Source organism: Orcinus orca, chromosome 19, assembly GCF_937001465.1.
Source record: "Orcinus orca chromosome 19, mOrcOrc1.1, whole genome shotgun sequence".
NCBI lineage: Eukaryota > Metazoa > Chordata > Mammalia > Artiodactyla > Delphinidae > Orcinus > Orcinus orca.
Window position 1 is genome coordinate 12431811 of NC_064577.1, and position 14034 is coordinate 12445844.

At 51.4% G+C, this 14034-nt stretch overlaps 1 protein-coding gene across 1 annotated transcript; it reads right to left on the minus strand.

Moving 5' to 3' along the window:
• Positions 1-1627: 1627 nt before the first annotated feature.
• Positions 1628-5441, minus strand: VAMP2 (vesicle associated membrane protein 2). The gene is made up of 5 exons (XM_004266874.3): positions 5288-5441; positions 4660-4780; positions 4039-4197; positions 3891-3942; positions 1628-3280 (listed from the first exon to the last, which is right to left on the minus strand). Coding segments are annotated over exons 1-5 (351 nt in total). The 5' UTR covers positions 5290-5441; the 3' UTR covers positions 1628-3263.
• Positions 5442-14034: the final 8593 nt, after the last annotated feature.

The following is a 14034-nucleotide window of genomic DNA, read 5'->3' on the forward strand; positions in this document are numbered from 1 at the left end:
CAGATCCACGTGCGGGAGGGGCCACCCTAGCACGTTGATTGGAAGCTGACCGAAAGCCACGCCCACATCCACCTCCGAAGTTCTTACTGGCTGTGGCAGCGTCCCCCGACCCGCCTAGATCGGTGACGCGGACGCCAGTCCAGTCCTCCAAATTTTCTCATAGGCTGAGAAGTCCCGGAGCTGTAGAGGACACGTGCGGGCGATCTCACGCGGCAACTTGTTTACCTAGAAGCTGGGGATTTTCCTTGACGACACGCTAACCCAGGACGGCCGAGTCTGCGCAGGCGCAGATGTGAGCAGTGGTGGCTTTGGTGGGGGCGCTTTGTGAGCCGTTAGGCGCGTGACAAGAGCGCCCCCGCGCTGAGACTGTGGACCTGGGTTCCTGAAGCTCCCTGAAGCTGGAAGCTGCTGGCATTACGGTGAAGCGATCTTCAGGTCTCAGTGCCGCGTGGCAACGATGAAGATGATAGCCACCTCCCAGATTATATTTTCTGTGGGCCAGGCCATGCGCTTACAAACCCGGAGGAGGCGGCTGATCTACTTCCCACTGTCTCAAATGAGACTGAGATCCAGAGAGGTTACATAATGTATCCGGATTAACACGCTAGTCTCTGGTGGGGTCAAGATTTGAACTCAGGTCCCTGATACGATAAAGGTGGGCCCTAAGGCCTGCGGGAACCCTAAACATGTGAAGGACTCAGTAGATGAAGCACAAAAAGGCCCTGAGCACTGTCTTGAAAATAGTAAGCCCTCAACAAGTGATGAACATTATAATGACTGTATACATAATGATAAGAATCACCGGGGTCCCTTACAACTGCGGAATCAATCTCCGGGAAAGGGGCCTGAAAATCTATTTTTAAAAGCATTCCCGGTAGTTCTTAGGAGCCTAGAAGTTTGGGAAACACTATTAGGTTTCCTAGGCTGCTGAATCCTCATGCTGCAGCACAGAAAAGTGGGCCCTCCAGAACTCACCTAGCACTCACCACCCACTGTTAGAAGTGCCTGTGGGCAGGGATGCTAGGGTGCCACATCAAGGGCGTTATGGAGCTGGAGGTTAAAAGGAGTTCAGTATGGGGTCTAGAGCCACCAGTCGGGCAACAGAGTGCAGGGGCAGCAGGCCATCTACAGCCAGCTCCACACCGCACTCAGCTGGATCTCCCTGAGCTGTTTTGTTCAATAAGTATTTACTAATGCCTTCTGGATGTAGCACTGTGCTAGGCACAATGAGGGAGAGACGTTTCACAGTTGTCCATCTACTTCACGCCTAGGAGTACATGACCACGGGAGAGACTGCAGAGCATTTGAGACTTAAATCAAGGAGTAGAAAGGGATCCAATAAACAGCAGGAGCATGCCCGCAGGGAAGTGGGGGGGGGGGAGCTGGGAAGCCCAGACCTCAGGGTTCACGGGACCGAGAGACAGTGGGATCATGAACATTTCCCATTATCAACTCCTGGTGCCCCCTCGTGGCCACTTGGTGAATCACACTTTGCCTTTGCCCTGCCCAAGGTCAGGCCCCCTGGCAAAGCTGTCCCTTCCAGATGTATCTTCTCAACCTTCCTGTTACACCTGCAGATCCAATACGCTTCCCACTGGTTAAGAAAAGATCTTAAAACACCACCTGGTTACTCATTACACATTTATTGTACATTTTCACAATCTGGATGCGCCACAGAATTGGGGGCATGGGGTGAGGGAAGGGGGGCAGGGGATACTGGGATAATATGGGGGGTCCAGAACACAGCACCCTCACCCCCAGCATCTCTCCCTACCCTTTCACACCACAGCTTCGATCTCCCTGCTCCCCCTCCACACAGGAACCTCGACTGTGGGGGGAAGAAAGAGTTTAGGGGGTGCCCTCCAGTGGCAGGTTAAGGGACTGCACCCTCAGACCCCTAAAATTGTGCCATTTAAAAAGACATTAGACCCTTCCTTCATCATTTCACCTAAGGAGGAGACCCGGAGAGGGGCAAGAATCCCCGTCTTGCAGCGCATCCCATGCACACATTGGCAGTGACCAGTACTCCCAGCCTGAGTTCAAGGGGGCAGTCAGAGGAGCTGGGCAGTGACGGGGCAACACCCCCCAATGAGGGAGGAGGGATTTCAGTTCAGCCCCCAGCAGGCGTGGGGCCAGAGATTTCAGGAAGGAACTGGAGGGATTCTTTGCCCTGCCCCATCCTCCCCAAGGCAGTGATGACCCCCCCGACACACTGGCAGCCACCTCTCCCAAGAGAGATCAGATTGTGGCCAACCCCCAACTCTCCTGGTGGGAGGAGGAGGAGGCAGATCAGGCAGATGGGAGGGAGGGAGACCCCATGGGAATGTCAACTGAGCACCCCACACGGAAACTGGGGAGCAGGAATGTGGGGAGAGACTCCAAGTGGCAGAATTATTGGTCCATCATAACACACTGAACTCCAAGACACTTACACACCAGCTGGGGGGAGGGAAAGGAGGGACAAGAGGTTTGGAAAATCGGGGTAGGGGAGGCAAACTGGACTAGGGGGGCTAGGAGGAGGCAATCCTGGGGGCCAGAAGAGCCTGGCTCCCCAAAAGCCCAGGCTCCCCACCACCTGCAAGTAACGTCATGCAAATGAAAGTGTGATACAAGGACCAACAGGGACTAACTCCTCAGTAAAAAAGAAACACAGGTTGAAAGACTGAACAGAAGAGAAAATGGGGGGGAGAAGGAAACCAAAAGGGATGTCAGTAGGCAAATGGATGCTAATTAACATGCTGGAAGCTCCCAAAAGACCTTGGGATTCTCAGGACCATAAGGGACCAGTCTCGGAGCCTCCCAAAGCTGCAAAGAAGATGCACCTAGGGAGGCCTGGACAGTTGCTTTTTATAATTTTTGCAGGGGGTGGAGGTATGGGGAAGTCCAGGGCGGGAGGAAGGATCAGCTAAATCCAAGGGAAGGAGGAAGAGGGGACTGCATAACAGATGCAAATGAAGGGGACTTGGGGCTGGTCAGGAAGAAAGGGAAGGAGGGAAAGAGAAAAAGGAGGTGATGAGAACCTCAGGAAGGGGTGTTAAGGACAACCGGAAAAAATCTTCTAGTAATAAAACTACAAACAGACCAAATATATATAATATTATATATGTATAAATAACAGCTGGCTATTTACAAGGGGGCACACACACGACACACACACACACGGATCCAGGGAGGTGGGCTGGAAGATATGGCTGAGAGGTGGAGGAGCAGCTGGGGGTGGGGGGGAGAGGCCCTTCTCTGGGCAGGGCAGGCTCCTCAGGGGTTTAAGAGCTGAAGTAAACTGTGGAGAGGGAAAGAGAAGGAAGAAGAGGGAGAAGGGAGAAAGAGAGAGAGAAAGCAGTGTGTCAGCCCGGCCCTGCTCCCATCTTCCCCACCTCCCAGCCGGTTGACATCCCTTCCCCTCTTGGCCTCAGGTTCTCCATCTGTAACACAAAGAGGCTGGACAGGTCGGTTCCAAGGTCTCTTCAACTCCACGGTATGGCCTTGGGGCCACAGACCCCTAATTCTCTGGGCCTCTGAGACCACAGCTCTCAGACAGTGGGGTGGTTGGCTTCCTAGCTGTTTCTCAAGCCCCTGGGTCTTTGCTGCTCTCCCACTCCCCAATTCCAGGGTTCCCAGACTGGGCTCCTAGGCCCAAAGGGTCCTCAAGGGAGCAGTGGGGATCCACCAGCTTTCCTGTTTCCAAAAATCTTAAGAGAAATTGCCCAGATTCAGGCAAAGAGCAAGCTAAACAGCTTCAAGGTTTGGGGCTGTGTATGAATCAGAACTTCTATTGGCAGCTATATGTGCTTTCTGCTGAATAGTAAAAACTAGGTTAATGACCTTCAAAACCCAGAAACGACAGGGGAAACCTCTTCAGGAAGGGGCCCTAGCCACTCCCACCTACTCACCGATGATGATGATGAGGATGATGGCGCAAATCACTCCCAAGATAATCATCATCTGGGGGCGAGAGGGGAGGGTCAGTGAGACAGACCATGATACTCCCATCCACCCCCCACTCCTCCTACCTGCCCTCCCGCCTGCCTCCACCCTTACCTTGAGGTTTTTCCACCAGTATTTGCGCTTGAGCTTGGCTGCACTTGTTTCAAACTGGGAGGCCCCTGCTTGGAGTGCGTCTGCACGGTCGTCCAGCTCCGACAGCTTCTGGTCCCGCTCCAGGACCTTGTCCACGTTCACCCTCATGATGTCCACCACCTGGGGGAAGGCCCGCAAAGCAGGGGGAGTGTGCCAAGGCCCATCGCAAAGGGCACTCCTCCACCATGAGCCCACATATAGAACACGCACCCTGATGCTGCCTGGCTAACATGACAAGAACATACACAGAACATGCCTAGCATAGCCGCAGATGCGCCAAGGCATGCTGGTAGGCAGACATCTCAGATATCACAGCAGCACCCTCTATTTACCGAGCCTCAAGCAGCCTGCCGATCACCAGAGTACACCCGCCCAGGGTGAAACACCCCAGGCTAGCAAGGCTGACTGACACCTCACGGCCCTCCCAACTGCATGCTGACAAGGACCGGGCATGACATATTTTTGTCCCCAAACTCACTGACATGAAGTGCCGTCACCCCCAACCCCAGATGGGCCCGCACACCTGTTTCCCAACCCTCAGGGTCCTTCCCACTGGCCTGACACCCGCCCCCCACAACTCACCTCATCCACCTGGGCCTGGGTCTGCTGCAGTCTCCTGTTACTGGTGAGGTTTGGAGGGGGCGCAGGGGGGCCTCCCTCCCCAGCCGGGGCGGCAGGGGGGGCGGTGGCAGCCGTGGCCGACCTGAAGGGCAGGGACGGATCAAGACCCAAGGCCTGGAGCCCTTGGCTCCGCAGCCAGGGCCCCGCCCATCCGCCTGTCCATCCATCCGTCCCTCCCTTCCTGCTTCCCGGGAAGAAAGCCACCCGATGGGAACCCTGGACTCCGTCCGGCCCCGCGAGCGAGTTGTTGCGTGACCTTGAGTGAGGCCCCCTCCCCCCCCGGGCCTCAGTTTCCCCGCCTGTCAAATGAGGGTGGACCCGAAACGACAGGCGGCAGCGATGACAGGGGCGGGGCGGGCGCACGCCGGGTCCGCTCCCTCCCGCGGCCAGGGCCCGCGCGGCCAGCCGGGGACGCGGGGCCCTCCGGTTGCCTGCGCGCAGTCACTGGCGCCGGCCTGGTCTCGGGATGCGGGGCGCGCCGGGGGGCGCAAGTCGAACCCCGGGCCCTCCCTGGGCCTGGGCCTAAGGGCGGCGGCCGGCGGCCGGCGCAGGCCACCCGGTGCGGGCGCGGGCGCGGGCGCCAACTCACATGGCGGGGGCAGCGGGCGGAGAACTTGGCAGCAGCAGTGATGGCGGCGGCGGCTAGCGCTGGCTCCGACTGGCGCTGGCTGCCCGGGACAGGAAGATGGCGGCCGCACGTCACTCACATCCGGGCACTGCAGGCGGGGGCGGGGCGCGGCGGGCCTCTAGTCGGCAGCCGGGCCGCGGGGGCGGGGCGCGGAGGGCGGAGATCGCGGCTGGCTGGGCAGCTGGTCTGGCGCCGCGGAGCCCCAGCCACTCCTTCATCGCCTGTGAGCCCGGAGCCTGGCGGCCGCGGCTTCCCCACACCAACAGCTGGCCCACCCGGTCTGACCACAGCTCTCCCCGTCGTCCCCGTGCCCCTGCCTCCTGGCCCTTACGGCACCCTTCAGCCCCAAACACGTCGTCCTCCTCCTCCGTGAAACCCATCAACCGGTCCGCACCCCACCCAGCCCCAGGTCTCGGCCTGCCCCCAGGTCCCAACGCCTGCGGACCCGCCTTCAGCATGTGGAATGGGCGGGCGGAGGGAAATCAGAAGGGGCAAGTGCAGGTTCCCGGGCCATGCGGATAGCTGGGACCCCGCTGGTGAGGTGAAGTGGTGGCAGTTGGTCCCCAACCCCTTGCCCTGCAGATGGATATCTCAAGGGAGGTCTGGGGCCCCTGACAGCTGAGTAGGGGGGATAGCAACACGATCCTCACAGCTGAGGTTCAGACCAGGGGTCCGTGGCAGGAGAGGCCTGGCTGAGGTGGGGCAAGCTTAGGGCGCCGGGAGGAGGGCACGGGGCTGCCCCGTGGGGCTGCTTCAGGTGGTGGCTGCAGACTGGCCTAAACCTAGCTCTGTCCCAGAGTGGCGGCAGCTACCCTGGCAGCAGCAGGAGGGCTCAACCTCTGATCCCAAGCACAGGGCCTGGGCGAAAGGACAGGACTTTTGCGGGGTGTGTGTGTGTGTGTGTGTGTGTGTGTGTGTGTGTGTGCGCGCGCGCGGTATGCGGGCCTCTCAGTGTTGTGGCCTCTCCCGTTGCGGAGCACAGGCTCCGGACGCGCAGGCCCAGCGGCCATGGCTCACGGGCCCAGCCGCTCCGTGGCATGTGGGATCTTCCCGGACTGGGGCACGAACCCGCGTCCCCTGCATCGGCAGGCGGACTCTCAACCACTGCGCCACCAGGGAAGCCCAGGACTTTTGCTTTTTTGTTGTTTTGTTGTTTTGGTTTTCCTTTAGGCGGAAGGACAGTAAGTAGGCAGGGACGGCACCTGCGGTACCCAGGTACTTGGTACTACTGTACGTGCAGATTAACCTCATGGGTGTCAGCCTAACAGCTCCTGTCCTGGCTCTGGACCCAAAATATACTACTGGGACCCGGTAGGAGATAATCCACTACCCCTGTCGTCCCTGACTGCAGCAGCTGACACACCCACCCCGCTCCTTTCCAGAAGGACTGGCCCCCCTGAGGCAGGGGAAGATGGGAACAGGTGAGCTGCCTGTCCGGTGGGATGGGTCAGGACCAGCCTCAAGAGTGAAGAAGAAGACCTAGTGGCCCGGGGGCAGGGGTGCTCACTGTGTCCCTGGAAGGGGGGCAGGGGAGGCTGGTGGCCTTGGTCTCTGAGACAAACAGGAGCTAGCTTCTTCCCTCCCCCACCCAGGCTTCCCAGGGCCTCCGGGTGTGACAGCCTCCCCCATGCAGCACCCCACCCCCTCCCAGCGGAAGCCTGGGACTGGCTCTGTCACCAGAGGTGTCATTTCCCAGCTGTCCGGGGGAGGTGAGTGAACTGGGAGTGTGTGTTGGGTGTGGGGACCCAGCAGATCTAAGATAAGATGCGCTCAGCTCCCTTCCCCTCCCAGGAGCCGCCACTTCCCTGGTCCTTGGGCACTGACACAGAAGGTCTGGGTGGCTCAGCCTATGTGAAAAGGAAGAAAAGAGCAGCTTCCCTGATGGTCTCAGATGATGCTGTGGGAGACTAGCTCTTGCTTTTTGGCCCTGAGATTACTTTACTTTCTAGCCAGAGAACAAAGACGCCAAATTCCAGGCTTTTGAGTTCAAAAGCCTCAGGGTCTGGGTCTCAGACAGGTAAGGTTGGAAGGAGGTACAAACAGGCAGCGCTCCCCACCCACACCCTGCCCCGACACCCTATGCTAGCAGGGGAGAAGCTAGTGGAGGACCAGACACGATGATAGACACGGGTGTAAGAGTGATCCTCATTCCCCAACGGCCAAGTCCAGGGGACATGGAAGGGACGGAACCCAGAATACACTGGGGGAGCCAAGGCCATGCGGTGTGGCTTGGAAGGCTGGCACATTGCCATTGCTCTTGGATCCTGGGGGCAGCAGCAGCAGAACAGAAATGAGAGCACATGGACCCATGGAGGCGGGGACCCAGGAGGGTTTATCCCCAAGAGAGGACGCGCAGCTCACCGAGCAATCCTCCCCACCCACCCCACCTATGCTGTGGTGCTAGGGAACTCCCCACATTTACATCAATGGTGGAGGCAGGAGAAGAGGTGGGGGTGGGGGAGACCAGGTGAGTTCACCTGGGAATGACGAAGAGAATGTTTTCTGCAAGCAGCTAGAATGGAGACCCAAAATAGAGGTAAATTGAACTAAAGAAAAATAAAGTAATATATTTGCATAACTGAGATCGTAGCTTCTACATTTACCTGCTTCTGGGGGGTGGTAGCCAAATTTCCAGGCTCCACTCCCAACGCTCATTCAAAAGATGTGCGAGGGGGCCAAGCACCTCCAATGATTCTGACGTAGGCGGCATGGCAGAGACCTTTAATAAAGGTTTAATAAAGGTTTTCTTTTATTGCTTTTTCCTCTTCTAACAACTGACTTCAAAGTTGGGGTGGAAGGGAGCTGGGTCATTGCCCCACTGACTCATGAATTTGCTCCATCCACATGAGTCAAACTTGACCAAACTAGTAATTAATTTCAGAGACCTTGTGTGTCCCTCAACACAGCATGTACAGAAAAGGCCTTCTAATTAGGAGAATCATGCCCCTGGGAGGGCTGCATGGAATGGGGACCAAGGGCCTAGCCCCCCTCACAATCGGCTACTCAAACCCTGTGACCTCTGGCTCTACCCTCCAAACTGGAAGGCTCGGGGCTGCCTGCCAATCCCTGGGCTCCTGGAGGGAAGGGAAACTACCAGGTACCTACTGCATGTGAAGAGCTTTACATGGATTGCCACCCACATTCAGTGTCCTAATTACGCAAATAATATGACTGCATTCTCCTCAAAAAATATTAAAGCACTAGACATAAAACTGAGGTTCCCTTGGACACCCCCCACTTCATCTTCTTGTTTTACTTTCTGGAAGTTTTCCTGTGTCCTCCTTTTGGGGGGAAAAAGTTTTTTGTTATATTTATTTTTTTCCATTACTCTTTATCCTTAAATAAAGATGGATGTTGATTACCTTTTTAATTTCCAAAGTGCAATATCTTCTCGCATCTCTCTGCATCTATATTTTTTAAATGCAGTATTATATTGTAACCCAAGAAATAGGTAACAATCAAAATTCAAAAGGTACGAAAGAACGTACAGCGAACATTTGTCCTGAGCCACCCAAGACCCCTATTCCACACAGCTGCTGTTTCAGTCTTGTAAATCCTCCAGATTGGTTGGTGCAGAGACACAGACATAGATACTTCTTTTCTCTTTAAAAATACAAATGCTAAAAAAAAAAAAAAATACAAATGCTAACAGACTATATGCATTGTTTCCCCTTCCATTTTTTTTTAAACTTTCCAATTACAGAGTTTTTTTCTTTTTTTCTTGTGCTTCCTAGTTTCTCTATTTCTTCCAGATTTCTTTGATAGGCTTTTCAATATCTGGGAGGAATATATGGAAGGAGTCTCTCTCTTTTCATTTTGGAGGCTTTCCTTAAATGTCTGCTGGTCGTTGGCTCTCTGTTAATATCTAATAGGGAGCCAGCAAGAAGCCGAGTGGAAGGTGTGTGTGTGTGTGTGTGTGTGTGTGTGCGCGCACACGCGCGCGTGTAGGGGGAGGGCACTCATTGACTGTCGGCTTTGCTGTAGGACAGTGAAAGCATTTTACGCAGACTCCCAAATGTTGACAGGTGGCAGGCTTTCTCTGGGGCCGTTCAGTTTTTTGAGAGAATGTCCTCCATTCTCCATCCCTGTCCTGTATGGGTGTGGGTTGGGAGGGCAGGGTGGGAGTTCCTATTTCTAGCTTCAAGCCTCACCTCTGCTGTGCCTGGGGTCCCCAAGTCCAAACCCTCCCCAAAAATGAGTGTGCGGAGGGTTGGTGTGTGTGACTCAGATGTGAGAGGTGAGGGAGACCCAGGGGTCTCGACACCCTGAACACAGGCTCTCGGCCACCCTCTGTGTTCAGCCAGGCCCTGACCCAGAGTCTAGGGACCTCCAGGATCGTGGAGCATCATTTCTTGTTCATTCTGTCACCACCCTTAGGCCGCTGTCCAGCCTCTAAAGCCTGTTGGAATCTTTTTCTCCACTGCTGTCTTCTCTCCGGGTCTTTGTCTGTGTACATACATGCCTCTCTGACGCCTCTCCTGTTATGCAGTTCAGTTATGGAAGGGAGAGAAGACAAATGCTCATGTTCACATGTCTTCCATGTTTAGCCAGAAGTCTCACCACAGTTTATTTAACTAGTCCCTCAAGGACCAACTTCGGATTTTTTTTTTGTTTTTTTTCCGACCGCTCCTTGCAGAATCTTAGTTCCCTGACCAGGGATGGAACCCGTGCCCCCTGCCTTGGGCGTGTTGGAGTCTTAACCACTGGACCACCAGGGAAGTCCAAGGACCAGCTTTTAGGTTGTTTCCAATTTTTCCGCTGTTACAACAGTGCTCTTAGGAACACTGTTGTAAATACCTCCCACCATCAGTCAGCCGTCAGGACAATCCTGTGAAGTAGGTATTGGCTTGATTTTACATTTGGGGAAACCTAGGCTCAGAGAAATGCCTTGATGGGATCTTTTATTAAATTGGTTAGTCCGTGTTTTCTTTCATATATAGAATAAATATCTCTTAAATTTTTTTTCGTATGCAACATATTATAGTACATAAACTGGCATCTTTTTAATCTGTGTAGTTCTCCCTTCTCAGGTACCAAGCACAGCGCAGAAGCCAGGCAGGCACATGAATAATGAATGATGGTGAACCGCGGTCTCAGTGAGGAACGTTTTAAAGGAGAGCCCAGCACAGCAGGCCTGGGAGGCCTCCTGATCCCATACCCTCACTCTGCAACCTTCCATTTATTATTCATTAGAAATTCACTGGGGTTAACAAGCTCCTCTATGAAACACTTGCTGAATTGAGTCAACTGATCTGGCCTCACAGCCAGGAGTCTCAGGTTCTGGTCCCAGATCTCCCTATCTGCATGATGACCTCAAGCGAATAGCTTTCTGCTTGGGCCTCATCTTCCTCATTTGTTAAATGAGGGCTCTTTCACTCTACAATGCCGGGCACTGTGCTGGCTCCAGGAGCTACAATAATATACAAGAAAAGAGATCATTAAACAGAGCATGAGGAAATTCCCTGGTGGTCCAGTGGTTAGGACTCTGCTCATTCACTGCTGAGGGCGCAGGTTCAATCCCTGGTCGGGGAACTAAGATCCTGCAAGCCAAGCCGTGCGGCCAAAAAAATAAAAACAAAACCCACAACACATCATGTTTGTCAATTATACCTCAATAAAGCTGGAGGGAAAAAAAGCACCCACGATGATCTTTGATGGACGTAATGATCAAGACACTTGCCAACACAGCTCAGACAGATTTAAACCAGAAAGGAGGCTCTGAGGGCTCACATGACTGGAGTGTAGCTGGAAACAGCAGGGTCCAGGTGCTCATGTGATGTCGTCAGGGATCTGGTTCTCTGTTTCCAGGCCTGCTGGCCTTTGCCTTAGCTTCATTTCCAGATAGGGAACAGAAGCAGCTGCAGGCTCACATTCTTTTAAAATGTTAGTTAAAAAAAAAAAAAAAAGAATGTGGTTCAAAATTCCAAAAATTCAAAAGAGCATATGGAGAAAGTCTCTCTCTCACCCTTTTCTCCCAGCCCTCCAGCTTCCACCTCTCAGCTCCAGTCCTCCCAGTAGTTTCCCTCCTTCCAGAGATGCTCTGTGCACATACCTTTCCACCTTTCTTTACACAAATGGAAGAACACCACACGAACTGTTCTGTAACTTGCTTTTGTCACTTAAGTATCTTGGAGACTGTTCCATAACCATGTATAAGGTTTGCTTTCGTCCTGGCTGCAGTGTTACATGGTAATGCAGTTTAACCAACCCCCTGTTGACAGACATTTGCTTCCAATCTTTTGCCACTACAAGCAAAGCTGCAAGAAATAATCTACACATCCCCATTCTACCTGTGTGCAAACCTGAAGGGCTAATTCCTAGATGTGAAAGTCCTAGGTCAAAGGGTATGGCTCTTTGTGATTGATTTTGATTTTGATGGGATATTGCCAAATTGCTCTCAGGTGGATGTGTTACCAATTTTTATTCCACCAACAAACAGGTGAGGCTTGTTTACTTAAACCCAATACCCTCTTCAACTCGCTATGAAACTTCTTGGTCATTGAGCGTAAGTTAGGCATGATTTGCATCTGTCTTATGCTGAATGAAGTCAGGCATCTCTTCCTATATTTGAGAGTTCTTTATATTTCCTTTTATATTTCCTGTTCTGTGAAATGTCTGTACAGTTTTTTGTACATTTTTATTGGGTTGTCAGTATTTTTCTTACAGATTTGTAGGACATTTTTATGTATCAAAATTAGCTCTTTCTAATACGAGTTATGAATATTTTTGTTTAGATTTTCATTTGTCTTTTAACTTTCGCTTTTTTTTTTACCACGCATACTTTTAACATTTTAAATACAGATTTAAATATATCAGTCTTTCATGACTTCTGCATCTTGTTTTCATACTTATGTCTTCCTTACTCCAAACTATTTACTTCTGTGGTATTCTTACCAGAAATGCATAACCTCAATCTAATCATGAGGAAACATTGGACAAATCCAAATTGAGGGATATTCTGCAAAATAACTCACCAGTGCTCTACAGATGTGTCAAGATCATGAAAGGAAAAAAAAAAGGGACTGTCTCAGATTGGAAAAGCCTAAGGAGACGTGACAACTAAATGCAATGTGAAATCCTGGATTAGATCCTGAGTCAGAAAAAATGCATTAATGGGAAAACCGGAAAAATTCAAATATGACTTGTAGATTAGTTAACAGTATTGTATCAACACTAATTTCCTGGTTTCCATAATTATACCATGGCTATGCAAGATGTGAACATCTGGAGAAGCTGGGTGAAGGGTATACAGGACATTTGTACTGTTTTTGAAACTTTTCTGTGCTCTAAAATTATAAGGTATTGATCCATATTTTCCCCCCAATGGCTACTCAGTTTTTCTAATAAACTTTATTGACTAATCCCTTTCCCCACTGATTTTTAATTTTTTTTACTTTTAAATTATAAAAAATACATAAAACTTACCATCTTAACCATTTTTAAGTGTACAATTCAGTAGTGCTAAGTACATTCATATTGTTGTACAACCAATCTCCAGAACTCTTTTCATCTTGCAGAACTGAAACTCTCTACCCATGAAACAACTCCCCCTTTTCCTCTCCCCCGGCTCTCGGCAACCACTGTTCTACATTCCGTCTCTATGACTTTGAGCCTCTACTCTTGGTCCCTCATATAAGTAGAATCGAGCAGTATTTGTTTTTTCATGACTGGCTGACGCTGATTAACAAGCCACTAATTTCACAATAAAATGAGAACCTATTTTTGATGCTAATTGGCAAAGCCTCGGGTGGTGGCTAAGAGATAGATTGTTGAGGTGCTTGTAGTAAGTACTTCTGGAGCGTGAAGGAATTGAGGCACAGAGAGGTTTAGTGACCTGTTGGTGATCACACAACCAAGGAGAGAGGGTGCACGTTAACCCCAGGATTGGCTCCACAGCTCGCTTCTGGTCTCTGCCCTAGGCTGGGGATCACAGAAGAGAGCCAAGGCATGGAAACCAGCAGCATCTGGGTGGTGTCTGAAGAGGTGGATGAAGTCACCCAAGGAGTAGTGACCACCGGCACTTAAGAGGCGACAACCCAGTAATATGTCCCCAGTGACTGGCCAGCTCTGGGTTCTCAGTCAATATTCATCAACTGAGCCTAAAAAGGAGCAGCCAGAACAGGGGGAGGTAAGCCAGGGGAACTAATTTCAGAAACGAAGGGAGAACAAATTTCAAATGAGGGGAGTGGTCAGCATATTGGAAAGAGATCAAACTCTAGTCTGAGAGGGAACCTCTGGATTTAGGAACAAGGAAATCATTGGTGATGAGAGGTTTCTTGGGATTATTGCAGGAGCAAGAAAGTGCTGGTAAATGTTTAACAACCCACTTTCCAAAAAAAGTATGCATTTGTGTATGTACATAAGTTTATTATAAATTTTACTGATATAAAGGATATGTAACAGAATCCACAAATAATAAAATGTACAATATTTTTTTATTGTAAATGCTATTCTGTATCCATGATTTCATAAATGGAGTTATAGCCTAAGTACAAGTGCAGTTCCAACGTGAACGTTCGTTGATGTTTTCATTTACGTTTTTGAGTAAGACAAAAATGAAACACACGATATGCTGAAACCTCACAGATTCCTCAATGACTTGAGTGATTTCTTTGCTGAAACTGACAACAGTTTTCAAATCCTGGAATGTATCCTCAACTTTCTGTGCTATTCACAGTGTAACAGCCTATAGACATGACATTTCAAGA